The 23096-nt window shown below is 33.4% G+C and overlaps 1 protein-coding gene across 2 annotated transcripts in view; it reads left to right on the forward strand.

Moving 5' to 3' along the window:
- The window catches only part of Dpp10 (Dipeptidyl peptidase 10), a 589638-nt gene that overhangs the window by 409911 nt on the left and 156631 nt on the right, over positions 1-23096 (forward strand). For both annotated transcript variants that reach the window (XM_069820006.1, XM_069820007.1), the window contains exon 3: positions 9058-9271. In XM_069820006.1, the coding sequence (XP_069676107.1) occupies positions 9058-9271 (214 nt within the window). The remainder of the gene's footprint in view (positions 1-9057; positions 9272-23096) is intronic.

The following is a 23096-nucleotide window of genomic DNA, read 5'->3' on the forward strand; positions in this document are numbered from 1 at the left end:
CTTACTCGCGAGTACGCTTTTGGAGACGTCTGGTCTAGTAGCTATATACAGTCACGAAGCTCAATACGTAGGGAATATGCTAACCACTAGGATCACTGCTATCGCCTCATCACAGACAATGCGAAATAGTACCGACACAGTCTATTGTTCCTAGTACCCTCAACAACTCAGTCTTGTGACTTTATATACCAGACTGTGCTTCTATTATGACTGTAGCTATAACTTGTGCCATAAAATTATTACGAAACGATTTGCTGCGCTATAATATTTCATACATAATTGTTGTCATGGCAACTCCTTCCTTCATAGACTATATCAAACAACCCATCATTACAAATTTGATATGTTGTTTCTTTATTAATCTATATCTATATATATGATTTGAACTGGTAATGGAAATTACGCGAAAACGGCTGGACGGATTTTAATAAATGACCCCTCATTTTGAAGCTTGGAACTCAAAGTTTTTCCGAAAAATAGTAATTTTCAGTGAAATGTCAATTTTTAAACATAATTTTCCTATTTTTCAAAATCCATCTGTCGTCAGTTTTGAGAACTAGCTAATAGCATTCACGGCCGACTTGATATTACCTTCGCTTTTTTGTAAAGGAAAAGCGAAGCGAACATCAAGTCGGCCGTGTTGCATTTCAGAATAAAACACATACTACAGTAAACAGTATTACACGAAGGCCATGATATGCAAGAATGCTGACATATTTAGAGCTCAAATTAAATTGGTTATTAAAAACTTAACTTACTAAAAATAATTTACAGGTTCGATTCTGTGCTGTGTAATTTTGTGGGTACAGCTGTGTATTGGATACTAAAAACTACAAAACCTAGGTGGTTTGATGAAATTATTACCATTAGAAATGAAATATTATTGTAGTTAATGCCATAATGTGACTATTTTTCATTAATTATGCATATTAATGCTATATTGATGATATGAAAGTGAAACGTTTTGGGGTTATTTAAGTAGATGTATAGAATAACTTAAATTAGATTTTGATTTCTATATTTTACTGAGTGGCGGCTATATAGTATATATAGTATATGTTACTGAAAGCTATAAAACTTACGTAATATAATAATATTATTAAAAATCAAATATTTTTATAATTATTAATCAAGGGGGGTTAGGTCTTTTTCATATATTTAATGGCGGTGTGGTGTAGATATTTATATGCGTGGTTCTATTCAGTATTGGCTCGAGAGAAAGTAGGTATCTTTCATTGTTATGGAAGCTAATAACTTTCCGAATGTCTGGTATTCTTCGTTGAAAATAAATCTGAAAAATGTTTATTTGAACGTCTAATGAACTTAGTTTGCAGCATTTGCTGCACAAGCCACTAGTAATATATAATTTGAACTGGTAATGAAAATTACGGGAAAACGGCTGAACCGGTTTTAATAAATGACCCCTCATTTTGAAGCTTAGAACCCAAAGTTTTTCAGAAAAAATAGTAGTTTTGAGTGAAATGTCAATTTTCCTACATAATTTTCCTATTTTCCAAAATCCATCTGACGTCAGTTTTGAGAAATAATGGCTTTTCAGAATAAAACAAAACACACACACACTACAATAAACAATATTACACGAAGGCCATGACCTGGAGGAATGCTGACATATTTAGAGCTCAGATTCTCGGACACCATAGTTCCAATAGCTATGTGGATCTTCATTTGTGTAATTTTTTTAGAACATCTCAAGACTTACTAAAAATAATTTACAGGTCTGATTCTCTGGTGTGTAATTTTCTGATTGCAGCTGTGTATTTGATTTTAGAAACTACAAAACTTGAGGTGGTTTGATGACATTATTACATTAAAATTTGAATATTATTACACTTTCTGCCATGATGTATTTGTCACTAATGATATACATTAATGCTATTGGTATATCGATGATATGAAAGTGAACCCTTTTGGGGTTATATAAGTAGGCGTAGAGAATATCTTAAATTAGTTCTTAATATCTATAATTTACAGAGTAACGGCTATAGTATATATATAGTTACTGAAAACTACAAAACTTACATAACATAACAATATTGCTATTAAAAATGAAATATTTTTACAGTTATTACTGAAGTGGTTTGGGTCTTTCTGATATATTTAATGGCTGGGAGGTGTAGATACTTATATGTGTGATTCTCTCATTTTTCTAGGATGTAGTACAGTAATATAGAAGAGGCATTAGAAAATTCAGTCATGCTTTCTATTTTAGCTGCATCTTATCAAAATTAATTTCATATTCCTTTGGTGTAATCGATTAGATCTGAGATCGCTGCCAAACATATCATTTTGTTGTAGGGAGAACTCAAAGAACTGAAGATAGATGTGTTCAAGAAAAAGTATTTAGCATAAAAAACATTAAAGAGGAAGCTTTTTAAAATAGATGTTTTTGACAGGATTATTGAGTTATTATGTTGCTTTAATTGTTACATCTTCATCATTATGGAAGCAAATACATTTCAAAATGTCTGGTAATCTTTTTGGAAAATAAATATGAAAACTTTTATTTGAAGTTATAATTAACTAACTTTGCAGCATTTGTTGCACAAGCCAGTAGTTATCTTATAATGCTGGCATACAAAAAATAACGTATGTAACACGTTTATAGTATTATATAATTATTGCTTTCGTGAAAATTAGGAAACTCCCTTCATTCGTTTCCTAAACATTGACTCATGTCATAAGGTGTAACATAAACTTGTTTCTAAATATATTATTATGGAATTCATTCAATATTCAATGTGAAATATTATCTACTGTAAATTTTAGTTTATTGTAAACAAATTTTTTGTGAGGCATTTTTAATGTCATCTTAAATGTTGCTGTTTCTTTGTCTTTAGCAACCTCACCAAGTTGAGGAAGATTAATAGTACATTATGCAACGAGCCTATAATGATAGTAATTAAGACGCAAGTATGGATATTTATGAAACGAGCGTAAGCGAGTTTCATAATATTCATACGAGCGTCTTAATTACCATTATAGGCAAGTTTCATACGACTTTTTATGCTCGACCATATTTCTAACTTCAAATTATTCAGATGTATACATTTTATTTGTATCTGATAAGATCGGAAGTGACCTTGTTCTAGGTCGTCAATTGTGAGATGTGCGCAGACGCGGAAGTATTGATTTTTTCCGAGGAACAATAATGTCATTGATCTTGATGTAATCCCGTTAAACTTGATATAACCTTGATTATTGAATTCGACATTGAAAAACGAGATGACAAATTCAATTTATTTGAATATTATTTACAATTAACGCTAATTATTATAGTAACAGAACTTAACCTTCTGCGGCAGTATTGGATTTCCAGCCTCCGTGACTTTTCGCTAATTCTCTTTCGATTGCATATCCGAGAATAATCGATATCTGCGGTTTTATAACGGTACAAAGCTGACTTGTCATTGGTTGAACACCTGTAAGCTGAGTTGTCATTGGCTGAACACCTATACTTTAATGAGTAGGTGTACTTTAATGACATGCATTAAAGGACTGCTACCGGGTGTATAATTACTACATTTCGGCATGGTCGAGCATAAATGTTATTTTCTTATGCCATAGCAACAATTACTAAATTAACGTCTATACTCATAACAGTGGTACTCCATAATATCAATATTAATTAAAACAGAATTTATAAAGAAAGGAAATATATTATTAATCATTAACGCAGTTACTTCTGAATATTAAAATTGAACGTACAAATGAAATGTAAAATTTAATTAACTGACTTATTCTAATAGACATCAGAAAATACAACTATCCATCAAATGAAATGCAAAATTTAATTAATTTTATCTGTTCCGATAGCTATATTAGAACCACTGTTTCTAAAATATATGTCGTATTCTTATCTTCTTTAATATATTTCTCATGCTCGCGTTCATAGTTTCTATCAGATATTTTGGGAGTTAAATCCAATAACTACTCTGAAAACTTCTTCTGTAATATCTACTTGTAAATTGATTTCCATATTTAGCAACGTCGTCAATAAATTTAACAAATCAAAAACACAAAAAATTGAAATATTATGTTTGTATTTGAAAACTGTTAACGAATATTGTTAGTCAATTTCATTAAAATTTATTACAGAAGTACCGTGTGTAAAAATACGTTAAAATCATATAGGCCTACCAAGAAATATTTAATAAACAAATGTCTAAACTAGAGGTGTTGAAATACAGAATAAATTACTAAGGGAACATAATTTCCCTCACGAGGTAATTATATTCTTTGAATTAACCAATCTCTATCTATAAATTACAATTTAAGTGTAGCAACGTATTGTTTAAGAAGATAATCTCCGAGTGCAATTTCAGATGTAAGTTTATGGTCAATAAAAATATTCAGAAAACGTTTCCACACCTGTGAGTTACGACATGAAACAATATAGATAAAACTTCTTTCATAAAGTTAAGGTTTATGAAAACAGTTTTTCCAGTACGAAAGATGAATTAAATGTGGAGAATATGGACTATCTAGTTTTTATGCTCTTGTTTGCTTGCATACACTATTTTTATTACCTATGAAATTAACGGAGACCAGGCTTCATTTCTTGATATATCTTTTGAAATTTTTTATGAATATAGCAATGCGGGTAAGCGTTTCTCCGAGGATCTTATCGCTGTCTTCCATTTCACTACTGCTGCATTATTTCCTGGCATTGTGTATAAATAATCTGTCTTTTGAAAATAGAATAAATAGTTTTCTGTGTGTTGTGGGTTGAAAGCTACACAACAGAATTCGACTGTGCCATAATAAAAAACTATGGTTGCTTCTGTAAGCTTTCAGAAGAGAGGAGGTGACTAAGAGGAAGGAGGGTTTGTGCCTGGAGCAGAGACAACAATAATTTCATATATATAATATTATTTTAAAGGCTTGGAAGAATAGATGGTCACCATTCAAGTCTAGAATTAAATTAAAGTAGAACAATTGGATTTTCTGGGAACAGGCTAGTACCGACTTGATTCCGCAAAACCCCCCAGGGAGGGATCTCGCGAGACTTTCAAAGACTGCTTGCACGATACGATATCGACTGCTGTGCTCTTTATAGATGGCGCCTGCCCATATTTTACATCCTTCCAATGCAGAAAAGTCAACATAATATTAAATTTAACCGTGAAAATGTAATTCAAGAGCTTATTTCCAAATTGACGTAAATTAGTACATTATGCAACGAGCCTATAATGAAGGTAATTAAGAAGCGAGTATGGATATTTATGAAACGAGCGCAAGCGAGTTTCATAATTTTCATACGAGCTTCTTAATTACCATTATAGGCGAGTTCCATACGATTTTTTATGCTCGACCATATTTCTAACTTGATATTATTAATTTTCTTTGTATCTGACCTTGGCCAATGTCCCGTATGTTGTGAGATGTGCGCAGACGCGAAAGTATTGATTTTTTCCGAGGAACAGATGTTCACATTGACCTTGCTAGGCCATAAGAACTTACAGAGATAACATTGAAATTAAATTAGACATTGAAAAACGAGATGACAAATTGAATTTATTTGAATATTATTTACAATTAACGCTAATTATTATAGTAACAGACCATAACCTTCTGCGACAGTATTGGATTTCCAGCCTCCGTGACTTTTCGCTAATTCTCTTTCGATTGCATATTCGAGAATAATCGATACTTGCGGTTTTATAACGGTAGAAAGCTGACCTGTCATTGGCTGAACAGTTGTAACCTGAGTCGTCATTGGCTGAAAGAACTGACCTTTAATGAGTAGGTGTACTTTAATGACATGCATTAAAGGTCTGCTACCACGTGTATAATTACTACATTTCGGCATGGTCGAGCATAAAAAAAAACTAACGATTTGTCATTCTTTACTTTCATTATAGACTAGATTGAATTAAATTAGCTCATAAATTAAGTTCTTACTTTATCTTATACTTACTTACTGGCTTTTAAGGAACCCGGAGGTTCATTGCCGCCCTCACATAAACCCGCCATTGGTCCCTATCCTGAGCGAGATTAATCCATTCTCTATCATCATATCCCACCTCCCTCAAATCCATTTTAATATTATCTTCCCATCTACGTCCCGGCCTCCCTAAAGGTCTTTTTTCCTCCGGCCTCCCAACTAACACTCTATATGCATTTCTGGATTCGCCCATACGTGCTACACGCCCTGTCCATCTAAAACGTTTGGATTTAATGTTCCTAATTATGTCAGGTGAAGAATACAATGCGTGCAGTTCTGTGTTATGTAACTTTCTCCATTCTCCTGTAACTTCATCCCTCTTATCCCCAAATATTTTCATAAGCACCTTATTCTCAAACACCCTTAACCTATGTTCCTCTCTCAAAGTGAGAGTCCAAGTTTCACAATCATTAAGAACAACCGGTAATATGAATGTTTTATAAATTCTAACTTTCAGATTTTTTGACGGAAGACTGGATGATAAAAGCTTCTCAACCGAATAATAACAGGCATTTTCCATATTAATTCTGTGTTTAATTTCCTCCCAAGTGTCATTTATATTTGTTACTGTTGCTCCACAATATTTGAACTTCTCCACCTCTTCAAAAGATAAATTTCCAATTTTTATATTTCGAGTTCGTACAATATTCTGCTCACGAGACATAATCATATGCTTTGTATTTTCGGGATTTACTTCAAAACCTTATTGCTTTACTTCCTTCAAGTAAAATTCCCATGTTTTCCCTAATCGTTTATGGATTTCCTCCTAACATATTCACGTCATCTGCATAGACAGGCAGCTGATGTAACCCGTTCAATTCTAAACCCTCCGTGTTATCCTGAACTTTCCTATTCTAGAGCGAAGTTAAAAATTAAAGATGACAGTGCATCTCCTTACTTTAGCTCGCAGTGAATTGGAAAAGCATCAGATAGAAACTGGCCTATACGGACTCTGCTGTAAGTTTCACTGAGACACATTTTAATTAATCCAACTAGTTTCTTGGGAATACCAAATTTAATAAGAATATTATACAGGGACATCATTTTATTTTTACTTCAATTTTTATTGTACCTGAGTTTTTGAATGTACTTCACTGCCACCCCTTCTACTAATGAAGTTCAACCGTCCTCCACACAGATCCAAGACCGCATATACAGTCATAGTAGCCTTACGGTCGTAGTAAAGAGTACGTTCCAAAATTATGTTCGCGTTTTCCAGTGACGAAAGAGCTTTCAATATTGAATCATTTTCGCACAGGTACTGTCGTCCATTTGCCTACGTCGTATCCCGGTTTCCCCCACCAGCTTTTATTTGCCAGCTAGTGGCTAGGCTGTCTTAGCTCTTTTCTGAGAACATTAATTTCTGTTAGGAACTGGACGTCTACGTAATATTATACAACTGTTTAAAATAATTTAAATAAAAGGGCCTCGTTAAGTAATTAACTGTCACGTGATTTTCTCCCTTTCTACGACCCTAAGACATAACCAATTGGACGGACAGCAGATAGTATGTATGAGTAATTTTATCTTTTCGGATCGAGCAGATGTGAAGACTGAATTTACAGGACGTAAGGTATTCTTTTATAGAGAAGGTACAGAATTATTTCAACATGAGTTACTAGTACGAAGGACGAAACTGGTAATTGGGATTAGATACTGTACAATAGTCTATAGTGCGATAATATGCACATTAGAACTGAAGCCTGTATCGAAATGAACGACCACAGTTTTAAAAAATGTGTTTAAATATCCACATTATGATTATTTTTCAATTTAACTTCATTCTTTATAGTGTACGCTAATGTGCTACAGACAGTATAATATACACTGCATAATGAATACGTCCACATGGACAGCTCAGTTCGTGAGTAAAACACTCATTTTTAATACTGTACTGTATTTTGATTAAACAAAAACCTCATGAAAATGATCAAACTCAAAAGCGCAATATTTCATAGTTTACATAAATGGATGAACTACTTTTCTTCCCTCCTATACATAGTAAAGTGATTTGTTTGTACATTACGCCAGTATCATCGAACTCCAGTCGTGGAAGGGGGTAGCAAACGGCGTTGATCCAGAGGTATAGGCAAGTTAATTTTAAAAATGTTATATATATTTTGATGTACCGAAGTACATATGATATTTCCATGCAGATATTCTGCGTCATCATATGATGAAAGAGTGATGAAACGGAGAAAAATTCTCTCCGGCGCCGGGATTTGAACCCGGGTTTTCAGCTCTACGTGCTGATGCTTTATCCACTAAGCCACGCCGGATACAACCCCGACGCCGGTTAGAATCGTCTCAGATTAAGCTCCATCTCTTGGGTTCCCTCTAGTGGCCGCCCTCTGCACTACGTCATAGATGTCTATGAACGCAGGACCGAAGTCCATACATGTGTTGAGGTGCACTCAAATGAGTGACTGGTTGGCCGGGATCCGACGGTATAGGCGCCGTCTTAAATCACAAAGTGATTTATTACGCATATCATATATATTTTGATGTACCGAAGGACATATGATATTTCCATGCAGATATTCTGCGTCATCATATGATGAAAGAGTGATGGAACGGAGAAAAATTCTCCGGCGTGGCTTAGTGGATAAAGCATCAGCACGTAGAGCTGAAAACCCGGGTTCAAATCCCGGCGCCGGAGAGAATTTTTCTCCGTTCCATCACTCTTTCATCATTAAAAATGTTAGTAAAAATAAAATGATGTCCCTGTATAAAGCTTCTCTCTTAACCGAATCATATGCCTTTTTTAAATCTATGAATAATTGATGGATAAGTAATGTAATCTTATAAAAGGATTCCGTCTCTTGTATCTTTCAGGATTTTGCGCATTCAACTTTGATGACTACATGATCTTTACTTTTTCACTTTCCCTTACATTTCGATGGTGGATGTGCATAAGATTTCATAACCGTCATCCACTTTTCCGTATCAGTGGTCCATGAAATTATTGGCTGTGCAATTTATGACACCCGTTCGAAATTGAGATACCTAAGCTAGTAAGATTCGAAAGTGATAGAATGTGAGGCAATACATTCTGATGCCTGTGCACGCCTGATAGACGTTCCTTGTGCCAGGAGCTGGTGTCGAGCAACCCGAACCAACGGAACTGGCGAGGCATCCTCATCGCGCTGCTCGTCATCGTCATCGTGCTAGCGCTGATCGTGACGTCAGTGGTGCTGCTCACACCGCCAGATGACGGTCCAAGGGTCAAAGGTCACCGCTTCAGACTACAGGATATTCTGGGCCACGAGTTCACGCCGTTGCGTTTCAACGGCAGCTGGGTCTCCGGTGAGTACTTTAAAGCAGATCTTCCTACACGAATCACAGTAGCCTACGTTTCTCTTTAGTAGAGCCTATTTTGGTAACACAATGTGACAGTTAATTCTACTTTACAGCTTTATATTTGTCTCTGAGCTCGAGTCTACTTAACGATTTATTAAATAAATACACTGAGTTGTTACTTTATTCGGCTGCCGTTACGGTTAATACCATATTACGTTACTTTGAAGTTCGTAGAAGTTTGGCAAGTAAAAACTCAATTTATGAGTCTACAGTAGCCTACGGTAATTACGATCAACATTTTGAACAAAAAGCTGCAAGATGATGCAGATTCCACATTGTCTAGGTATAGTTTCTACTATGTGCAGATTTATAATTTCTTAATTATTATTTAAACACGTTTAGTATTACATCATTATATTATACTATCCTATCATACATCACAACATAACGTTTTATATTATATGGATTACATCACTTATTTATAGTAAATAAACTTAAGCACACTAATACTTAATACATTTTGAAGAAGGAAAAGTTCGTCCAAAGGACTGGATTATATTATATTATACTAATTATATTATATTATATTACATTATATTACATTACATTATATTATATTATATTATATTACAGGCTTTTAAGGAACCCGGAGGTTCATTGCCGCCCTCTCATAAGCCCGCCATTGGTCCCTATCCTGAGCAAGTTTAATTCAGTCTCTATCATCATATCCCACCTCCCTCAGATCCATTTTAATATTATCTTGCCATCTACTTCCCGGCCTCCCCAAAGGTCATTTTTCCTCTTTTTCTTATATTATATTATACAGTATTACATTATATTATATTATATTATATTACATTATATTACATTATATTACATTATATTACATTATATTATATTACATTACATTACATTATATTATATTATATTACAGGCTTTTAAGGAACCCGGAGGTTCATTGCCGCCCTCACATAAGCCCGCCATTGCTCCCTATCCTGAGCAAGTTTAATTCAGTCTCTATCATCATATCCCACCTCCCTCAGATCCACTTTAATATTATCTTCCCATCTACTTCCCGGCCTCCCCAAAGGTCATTTTCCCTCTTTTTCTTATATTATATTATACATTATTACATTATATTATATTATATTATATTATATTATATTATATTATATTATATTATATTATATTATATTATATATTATATTATATTATATTATATTATATTATATTATATTATATTATATTATATTATATTATATTATATTATATTATATTATATTATATTATATTATATTATATTATATTATATTATATTACAGGCTTTTAAGCAACCCGGAGGTTCATTGCCGCCCTCACATAAGCCCGCCATTGGTCCCTATCCTGAGCAAGTTTAATTCAGTCTCTATCGTCATATCCCACCTCCCTCAGATCCATTTTAATATTATCTTCCCATCTACTTCCCGGCCTCCCCAAAGGTCATTTTCCCTCTTTTTCTTATATTATATTATACAGTATTACATTATATTATATTATATTATATTACATTACATTACATTACATTACATTATATTATATTATATTATATTATATTACAGGCTTTTAAGGAACCCGGAGGTTCATTGCCGCCCTCACATAAGCCCGCCATTGGTCCCTATCCTGAGCAAGTTTAATTCAGTCTCTATCATCATATCCCACCTCCCTCAGATCCATTTTAATATTATCTTCCCATCTACTTCCCGGCCTCCCCAAAGGTCATTTTCCCTCTTTTTCTTATATTATATTATACAGTATTACATTATATTATATTATATTATATTATATTATATTATATTATATTATATTATATTATATTATATTATATTATATTATATTATATTATATTATATTATATTATATTATATTATATTATATTATATTATATTACATTACATTACATTACATTACATTACATTATATTATATTATATTATATTATATTATATTATATTATATTATATTACAGGCTTTTAAGGAACCCGGAGGTTCATTGCCGCCCTCACATAAGCCCGCCATTGGTCCCTATCCTGAGCAAGTTTAATTCAGTCTCTATCATCATATCCCACCTCCCTCAGATCCATTTTAATATTATCTTCCCATCTACTTCCCGGCCTCCCCAAAGGTCATTTTCCCTCTTTTTCTTATATTATATTATACAGTATTACATTATATTATATTATATTATATTATATTATATTATATTATATTATATTATATTATATTATATTACATTACATTACATTATATTATATTATATTACAGGCTTTTAAGGAACCCGGAGGTTCATTGCCGCCCTCACATAAGCCCGCCATTGGTCCCTATCCTGAGCAAGTTTAATTCAGTCTCTATCATCATATCCCACCTCCCTCAGATCCATTTTAATATTATCTTCCCATCTACTTCCCGGCCTCCCCAAAGGTCATTTTCCCTCTTTTTCTTATATTATATTATACAGTATTACATTATATTATATTATATTATGTTATATTATATTATATTATATTATATTATATTATATTATATTATATTATATTATATTATATTATATTATATTATATTATATTATATTATATTATATTATATTATATTATATTATATTATATTATATTATATTATATTATATTATATTACATTATATTATATTATATTATATTATATTATATTATATTATATTATATTATATTATATTATATTACAGGCTTTTAAGGAACCCGGAGGTTCATTGCCGCCCTCCCATAAGCCCGCCATTGGTCCCTATCCTGAGCAAGTTTAATTCAGTCTCTATCATCATATCCCACCTCCCTCAGATCCATTTTAATATTATCTTCCCACCTACTTCCCGGCCTCCCCAAAGGTCATTTTCCCTCTTTTTCTTATATTATATTATACAGTATTACATTACATTATATTATATTATATTATATTATATTATATATTATATTATGTTATATTATATTACATTATTATATTATATTCTATTATATTATATTACAGGCTTTTAAGGAACCCGGAGGTTCATTCCCGCCCTCACATAAGCCCGCCATTGATCCCTATCCTGAGCAACATTAATCCAGTCTCTACCATCATATCCACCTCCCTAAAATCCATTTTAATATTATCTTCCCATCTACGTCTCGGCCTCCCCAAAGGTCTTTTTTCCTCTTTTTCTTATATCATATCATATCATATATCATATCATATCATATCATATCATATCATATCATATTATTCATTTAGTAGATTTAATTATACTGGCAGAGTTAACGCCATAAACCCTTCTCTTCCACTCAACCAACAGAAGTCATCGATTAGCATAATTAATCATCACTTATATTCTTTATAAAATGTAATTTGTCTCGTAGCCTAAATTGTTTGTTGCATTTCCAATAAATTTCTCAATGATAGCCTACCTAACTAGGGTTTCTATTAAAGAAAAATTGAATTAAACATAAATATTCATTTAGAATTGATTAGGAGGCCGATTATTAAACCCTGGTTGGGACGGCTATCAATTATCTATATATATATATATATATATATATATATATATATATATATATATATATTACATTACATTATATTATACAGGGCTTTCTCAAAACTTCCCGGTCTAAGTAACTAATTAATTACAATGAATTCAATTTAAACAAAAAACACGTAAATTTATATATTGAGGGGGAAGTCTGAAACCAGGCTTAATTGCCACCCCACTTTGAAATTATTTCAAGTGGCACATCTATATTTTTATACCTAAAAATATGAAAGAGCATTCAGTTGTTTATACACATCATTCTTTTGTTTTCTATCGTCGCCTGGCAACCTGTATTTTCGTTATTATCAGTTGATTGCACCTAGGATGAAAACACAGTTTATTTTATTTATTTATTTATTTATATTTATTTAACCTGATAGAGATAAGGCCATCAGGACTTCTCTTCCCCTCTACCAAGGGATTACAACTACAATATTAAGAATACAATTACAATTATAATTACAATTAATATTAAATTTACAAATACAATAAAAATTAAAGTACTAAAAGACTATCTGATTAATAAAAGCTAGACAGTTTATTGTAGAATTTTGTGTAATTTTCTAAATTTAATCAATAAGGATGATTTATGCTCTCCCTTGAAGGGTATACGCCATTTTAAAATAATTTAATACACAAACACAACTATTACAAGAAATGCTCAATAAGTTTTTGTAGCTTTATTCCCTTAAGCTCTAATCAACAATAACAACAATCCAGGTTGCCAGGCGACGGTAGAAAACAAAATGTGCAAAAATTGAATATGTTTTCATATTTAAGTATAAAAATATAAGGGTGCCATTTGAAATTTCAAAGTGGGGAGGCTGTGGGTGGGGGGTGAAATCTAAAATACAATTAAGCCTGGTTTCAGACTCCCCCCTCAATATATAAATTGAGGTGTTTTTTTTATTTAAACTGAATTCAATTTAAATAATTAGTTATTTACCCTAGGAAGTTTTGAAATGAAAGTCCTGTATAGTACACTATTCTATATTATATATTATTAATATATAATATTAAATAACATGAGGGTCTATCTAATTAAACATGTCAAACGTATTAAAGAATGCAGGGAATTATATTGTAGGCTATAATACTCGTAATTAAAGACCAGCGTTTGATCACCGAGTGAAGAAAACAGGTTAGCTATGCTATGCGGTATTGATGATAGCACACGCTCAGGCACGATCGGTATAGTCAGCGAGGAACACAACAGAAAAAAATACTGATGGTAACATGTACTGTATAGATAGCGATTATAATCGATAGTAATAATTATTAGCGTGATTGAAACTGTTTTGCCTACCTGTACAGGAAATTTAAACATACAACCACATCATTAACACAAAACCCACACCACCTCACCTGACTGTATTACAAAATTATTAATAAACATTTACATGTTTTGGTAGGCGAGGATGATGCCAATATACGCATACAGTAGGTGTGCCACATTTTATGTGTGCGCTAGAACTTCTTGTGAAGTTCAAAGAAGTTTACCGAAGTATGAACATTGCCTACCCGAAAGGAGAACATTTTCGTTTGACATGATATGATATGATATGATATATGATATGATATGATATATGATATAATATGATATATGATATGATATATGATATGATATATGATACGATATGATATATGATATATGATACGATATGATATATGATATGATATGATATGATATATGATATGATATGATATATGATATGATATGATATAATATGATATATGATATGATATATGATATATGATATGATATATGATACGATATGATATATGATACGATATGATATATGATATGATATGATATGATATATGATATGATATGATATATGATATGATATGATACATGATATGATATATGATATATGATATGATATGATACATGATATGATATATGATATGATATATGATATGATATATGATATGATATATGATATGATATGATATATGATATGATATGATATGATATATGATATATTATATATGATATGATATATGATATGATATATGATATATGATATGATATATGATATGATATATGATATATGATATGATATATGATATGATATGATATATGATATGATATGATATATGATATGATATATGATATGATGTATGATATGATGTATGATATGATATGATGTATAATATGATATGATATGATATATGATATGATATGATATGATATATGATATGATATGATATATGATATATGATATGATATATGATATGATGTATAATATGATATGATATATGATATGATATGATATATGATATATGATATGATATATTTGATATATGATATGATATATGATATATGATATATGATATATGATATGATATGATATGATATATGATATGATATATGATATGATATATGATATATGATATGATACGTGATATGATATGATATATGATATTTGATATATGATATGATATATGATATATGATATGATATATGATATGATATGATATGATATGATATATGATATGATACGTGATATGATATGATATATGATATTTGATATATGATATGATATATGATATATGATATGATATATGATATGATATGATATATGATATGATATATGATATATGATATGATATGATATGATATATGATATGATATATGATATGATGTATAATATGATATGATATGATATATGATATATGATATGATATGATATATGATATGATATATATGATATGATGTATAATATGATATGATATATGATATATGATATGATATATATGATATGATGTATAATATGATATGATATATGATATATGATATGATATGATATGATATATGACATGATATATGATATGATATATTTGATATATGATATGATATGATATATGATATATGACATGATATGACATGACACGACACGATATATGATATATGATATGAGATATGATATGATATATGATATGAGATATGATATGATATATGATATGATATAATATTGTAACTTTTTAAACTAAACAACAATGTAACTTTATTATCTCAACAATAATTCCTTTCTACAATTCACCTTAAACGCTCTCGTCAACAATAGGATTTTCACTCAACACAGTATTCGTTATAGCACTCCACTGACGACAATGACAATTTACTTGGACTATTAGGAACAACAATGAACTGTTAATTTTAATTAATGTTTACAAAGCACTATTTACAAATCAGAACTGTCAGTTCTCAGTTCACAGTTCTTCTAGCTCAGTCACTAGAGTTCACAGTATCTCGAACCACAGACCTTCAGAGACAGTCCACTGCACTCGAACTCAGGTCCCTCCAACTGCTGTCCACTGCATTCGAACTCAGGCCTTCGGATGCTGACACAGTTGCGGACACACACTCGAGTCGAACTCCGGTACACAAGACTGGCTTGCTTGCTCTGGCTTACTCACTGAATGGCTGAATAAACTGAAAACTGCTGAAGTTCGCTCGCGTTTCTTCTTTTATAACCACAGCGACGTAGCCTGGAAAGTTCGACGCGTGTCCAGAGATAGCACTCCAGAGAACAATCCAGATCCTTCTCCTCTCTGCCAGCAACAGATGCGCGCGCAAACTCCCTCGCCGCGTAGGCCCTTTCCCCTCTCTTCTCTCCGCCGCGCGCCGTCCCTCAGTGCTCCGTGAAGCCCGTGTCGGCTCACGCGCGATCTGCTCTCTTGCGGGACGCTGGTCGTGAGTTCGAATCTCACGTCGCTGTCACAATATGATATGATATGATATGATATATGATATGATATGATATGATATGATATGATATGATATGATATGATATGATATGATATGATATGATATGATATGAGCGAACATGTCAACGGACCAGTTATTACTACCGGTTCAAGAAATAAATTGTTTATGCTCTCTTTTCTTTGAACGACATGACAGTATGGAAATTTCGCAAAATCTTGCTAGCGTAGCACAGACAACTTGCCATCGAACCTTCCAGCAGTTTTGTCCCTATTTCGCTGCAGCGTGACGTCATTGTCCACCGGTCCGGTGAGATTCGGAATACGGTGTTAGCGACCTACCTCCCATCTCCCTTTCTGGCTACAATGTTGCAAGCTGGTCGCATTGGTCAGTGGATTCAAATTATTGGTTTTGAATTAAATTTACACGAAAACCATCCAAGCTGCGGAAATACGACAGAGGGGTAAATGATTCTTTATCATATTTTCTATCGATATAGACAAAAATCACGATCCTATTCGCATAGTTACCGAATAAGATTTTGTTAAACTGAGGAAAGTACGAACGTTCCAGCAATATGGTATTACAGTTTTTTGTTCCATACAAGATGAGCTATTCGCTCTGAAAATCTGCAGATTATTTCGTTTCCACTCTTACACTAATTAAAAAGTCGATTATTCGAACTGAAATTGTGCACAGTTTCCCATTATGGACATAAACTACATGTTTTATTAGGTTGATAAAGATTTTTCGTCTATTCTTATGAACTCTTAATAGCTGTCTAGTCTCACGTGATAGTGTAATGTAAACAGAAGGTTCATTAAATTGACCTCAGAGCTCTGTCATCACGAAGCATCTGCAATCACGCAAATTCGATTCACGCGAACTAAACAGGTGTCAGAAAGTAGCGATTCAGATAGCTTGAACATGAGAATGAGCTCAACCCAATATTAATTATCTATAGTAATCTCAGACCTCGAGTGACATTTATTAGGACTATTTCGTGAATAAAATAAAAATGTAAATAATATATCCCTAAAATTCGATCACAAAATGTTAATAATTATTGTATATTTATAAATACTTAATTATTCATACATTGTGAAGTCGAAATAGATGAATATCGATTACTGCAATAAAGAAATTGAGAAAAGCGAAATACAACTTTATAGATTTTAATTGCATGTGTTGCGCTTTTCTCTTGTTAATACGAGTATAACTGAAATACGTTTTCATTATCTGCTGAAATCACATTTTAATTTAAACATTTTATAGTATAGTTACAAATAATCTCATCAATACATTAATTAAATGAACAATCGTTATGAAGGAGTATCATCACAGTCTAGTACAGAGACATTTTATTTTTAATTCAATTTTTATTGTACCTGAGTTTTTTAATGTACCTCACTCCCACCCCTTCTACTAATGAAGTTCAACCGTCCTCCAAACAGATCCAAGACCGCAAATACAGTCATAGGAGCCTTACCGTCACAGTACGTTCCGAAAATAAGTTCGCGTTTTCTAATGACGAAAGAGCTTTCAATATTGCATCATTTTCGCACAGGTACTGTCGTCCATTTGCCTACGTCGCATTCCGGTTTTCCTCACCAGCTTCTATTCGCCTCTCTGTCTGGGCTGGGCTGATTAGCTCCTTTCTGAGAACATTAATTTCTGTTAGGAATTGGACATCTACGTAATGTTATACCCATACAACTGTTTAAAATAACTTAAATAAAAGGGCCTCGTTAAGTAATTAACTGTCACGTGATTTCCCTCCTTTCTACGATCCTGCGACATAACCACTTGGACGGACAGTAGATAGCATGTGTGACTAATTTTATCTTTTCGGATCGAGCAGAAGTGAAGATTGAATTTACAGTACGTAAGGTACTCTTTTACAGAGTAGGTACAGAATTATTTCAACATGAGTTACTAGTATGAAGGACGAAACTGGTAATTGGAATTACATAGATTAAAACTGAAGCCTGTATCGAAATGAACCGCCACCATTTTGAAAAATGTGTTTAAATATCCATATTATGATTATTTTTCAATTTAACTTCATTCTCTATATTGTACGCTAATGTGCTGTAGACAGTATAATATACACTGCATAATGAATACGTCCGTATGGACAGCTCAGTTCGTGAGTAAAAACACTCATTGTTAATACTGTACTGTATTTTGATTAAACAAAAACGTAATGACAATTATCAAACTCAAAAGCGTGATATTTCCTCGTTTACGTAAATGGATGAATTACTTTTCTTCCATCCTGTAACTAGTAAAGTGATTTGTTTGTATATTACGCCATCGAACTCCAGTCGTGGAAGGGGATAGCAACCGTTGATTCAAAGGTATAGCCAGGTTAATATCAGAAATGTTAGTAAAAATAAAATGATGTCCCTGTATATACAGTCACGAAGCCTGACTTTATGAGGGTACTAGGAACAATAGACTGTGCAGGTACTATTTCGCATCGTCTGTGATGAGGCGATAGTAGCGATCCTAGTGGTTAGCAACTTTCTATGGATGCATATTTACTACGTATTGAGCTTCGTGACTGTATATATTAGGCAGTGGTATCATTTTCTTTAGCTACGATGGACATGGAAATAGAAGATGAAGATGTAGATATGGAAGTAGAATTTGGTACTCTATTTAGTACAATGGATTCATGCTCATCGATTTACGTGGAAACAGTTGGCGACACTGACTAAACAAAAGAACGAGCAATCTCCAATTTTTTTTTCTATTTTCCGCCTTCCTCTTAGTCTACGCATATGATCCATATATCTTAATGTCATATATCATCTGCTATCTTCTTTTGCCCCAAATTCTTCTCCCGTTCACCATTCCTTTTTTCAGTAGACAGTTTCTTCTCAGCCAGTGACCCAACCAATTCCTTATTCTTTTCCTGATCAGTTTCAGCATTATTCTTTTTTCACCCACCCTTTCTAGCACAGCTTCATTTCTTATTCTTTCCATTTCACACGCTCCGTTCTTCTCCATATCCACATTTCAAATGCCTCTAGTCGTTTCTCTTTACTTCGTCGTAATGTCCATTTTTCTGCCCCATACAATGCCACACTCAACACAAAGCACTTTACCAGTTTCTTCCTTAGTTCTTTCTCTAGAGGTCCGCAGAAGATGCTCCTTTTTCTATTAAAAGCTTCCTTTGCCATTGATATCCTCCTTTTGACTTCCTGGCTGCAGCTCATATTACTCCTAGTATTTGAAGCTGTCCACTTGCTCTACTGCCTCATTTCGATTATTTCTATTGATGTAAGTCTAAAATAGCCGTTATACGCCATCACAAGAATTTCGTCAAATCCCATGTCACTTTTTATTCATATGTATTATTTAATAACGTTATATTAACTATCGATTGACTTGGTTATAACGAGAAGTGGAATAATCCAGCAGACATTTAGAGCAAATCGCTCATGTTGTATGTAAATGTTAAATGTTATGTTTTAATTAACGACGCTCGCAACTGCAGACGTTATATCAGCGTCGCCGGATGTGCCGGAATTTTGTCCCGCAGGAGTTCTTTTACATGCCAGTAAATCTACTGACATGAGCCTGTCGCATTTAAGCACACTTAAATGCCATCGAACTGGCCCGGGATCGAACCCACAACCATGGGCGTAGAAGGTCAGCGCTATACCAACTCGCCAACCAGGTCGACTTGTTATATGTAACAAAAAATGTTATAACTTGTGGAAAATTCATAGTTTTCTCAAAAAAAGAATTTTTCTTCCCGAAGGTTTAACACCTTCTTATTCTGTAACTATTGCCAGTAGGTTCGTGATTTTTGTCCATATCGATAGAAATTCTAATAAAGAATCATTTATCTCTCTGGCGTATTTCAATAGCATGGACGGTTTTCGTGTGAACTTAATTTAAAAACCATTAATTTGAAGCCACTGAACGGTGTGAAGAGATTGCTACGTGATAGCCAGGGAGGGAGGTTCGCGTAGAGAAACTAACCTGAGTTCGTTGACCTTTTACATCTGTATTAGATGAATAAAAAGGACTGTTAGCGACGATGTTGCCAGACTGCTGGAATTTCCAACTTAATTTTCTAATTAATTGATGAACTAGTGGACTTACTCGTGTTAATTATGTAAGATTTGTCCGGCTTACAGCTGTTTCAGTGTTTCACGCACCATCCTCAGAGCCTACTAGATCTCGGCATCATCTCGAACTTCTCTGCCTGTTATGTGGGTGTGTTCGATTGTTGAAAGGTGTTGAAGAGTGGAGTCAAATAGTGTGTGTGTGTACTGAAATTGATCTGTATGTTGAGAATTTGATCGGGGTGTGTTTTAGTGTGTTTGTATATTTCGTATTGTTCTAGTGTGTTGAGTTTTTGGTTCTTGGGTTGTATGTGTAGGATTTCCATGTCCGCATTTATGTTATTCTATGTATGGTTAGTATTGGTTATGTGATCGGCGTATGTAGATGTATTGTGTCCTCTGGTTATTGCTTTAATGTGTTCTTTGTAGCGTGTTTGGAATGATCTGCCTGTCTGTCCTATGTAGAACTTATCGCAACTATTACATGTGAGTTTGTTTACACCTGCGTGGTCGTATTTGTTTGTATTTTTTGGTGTGTTGAGATGTCTTTGTAGTGTGTTTTGTGTTCTGCATGCTATGTTGTATTTCTGCTTTCTGAATGAAGATGCGATCTTATGTGTGCTTTTGTTTTCATATGTTAGTGTGATGTATTTCTTGTGTTCTTGTGTTTGCGTTGTGTTTTGTGTGTTTTTATGCTTGTTAAGTTTTTGTTTTGTCTTCCTTATGATGTTGTCTATTATGTTTGGATTGTAATCGTTTCCTTGTGCTATGTATTTGATTGTGTTCACTTCTTTACTGCAGTGTTGTTGGCTCATAGGTATGTTGAGTAATCTGTGTACCATTGTCCTGAATGCAGCATGTTTGTGTTGTATGGGGTAGTTACATGTGTTGTGTATGTGTGTGGTGGTGGTGGTTGGTTTTCTGTATATTTTGTAGGTGTGTTTGTTGTCGATTTTTGTTATGGTGATGTCTAGGAAATTTATGGAGTTGTTGTTTTCAAGATGACGCCGTGATCTAGTAGGCTCTGAGGATGGTGCGTGAAGCACTGAAACAGCTGTAAGCCGGACAAACCTTACATAATTAACACGAGTAAGTCCACTAGTTAATCAATTAATTATATTCAAGTGTTAAAAGTAGTGTACGCAAGATTCAAAATGGATTAATTTTCTAGTTAACCGTGATTTAATATTACAACGTAATATAGTTTTTTTATTTCTTTAATTGTACCCTATCGTTCCTTCCAGTCTGCAGGATTAATTCACTTCCACCCTGTATTTGTCGAGAGTTGTCTGTAGAATCGCTATGCTATTACCCAACATTCGTCTTGAATTTAGGAAGAGCCTCGGAAAGCCTCAACAAAGTAATCATCCACGATTGGATGCAGCCTCATATCATGAGTCAAATTTGCTACCGCCAAGCTCCACCGATGGCTAGTTATACAAAGAATAGAAGCCGAAAATGAAGCGTGACGTCAAACATGCATTACGTCAATAATAGTTATAAAACCGCGGAGGATATAAAACCAATCTTTACGAGATATTTTTATTAGCAAGCGTTTTTTCATAAAGACGACGAAAAGCCCAGTTCCTGTGATGTAAAGTTGGGGCCTGCTTTTATGGAAGGGAATTATTCCTGGGTGCGTGTTCTCCTTCTAGGAGTAGGCTTGAGTAGTAGCTTAATGAAATACTACGTCCATCTTAAATTGCATAGTTATTTAGTAGTAAAGTTTAATTTGTTATTTTCTCTGCCGGAATGAGAAGCTTTACTAACCGTCGCGTGTCCCTCAACTCATTTGAATCCAGAACGCCATAAAATGCAAAACAAGGGAACTCGTTACGATACCTCGGAAAAAAAAAACTTGGGCCAAGTCTAAAGACCCAGCTCTACACTTAAATTCACAGTGTGTGTGACAAATCATCTTGGTACAACACTAAATACACTTCCTCAAATTTATACCGTACCTCTTCATGGCTCAGAATTGGTTATTTGGTTTTTCTTTGACTATTACACTTTCACTACGTCACACTACTTTCGACCAATAAAACGGCACGAAAGGACGTCTTTCAACCAATCATGGCTGCTTATCGCACAATTTTATCGCGTCCCTAGCATTTGTTTATTTTTATCACTAGCCTAGCATTTGTTTCTTTGTTTGCCAACATTTCAAACTGCACTGGTCTGGACGTCAAAAAACAGAAAATTACAAACCACTCCAGTCGATGCACATCACTTTCAAATATGACTCGCATTTTGGCATTCAAGAACAAGAATTAATAAAGATCACTGGTCATATATGAAGAGCACCATTCGGAAATCCTGAATGAGTTGAGGGATACACCATGGACACCAACGAGTTCACTTCTTTTACGCACATGTCCAATATAACATCAACTGAACCACCAACCACTAAAACATTCAAATTTGAAAATTGTACTTTCAATAATTGTTTCTTTTAAAATTATCCATG

Source organism: Periplaneta americana, chromosome 3 (genome assembly GCF_040183065.1).
Source record: "Periplaneta americana isolate PAMFEO1 chromosome 3, P.americana_PAMFEO1_priV1, whole genome shotgun sequence".
Lineage (NCBI taxonomy): Eukaryota > Metazoa > Arthropoda > Insecta > Blattodea > Blattidae > Periplaneta > Periplaneta americana.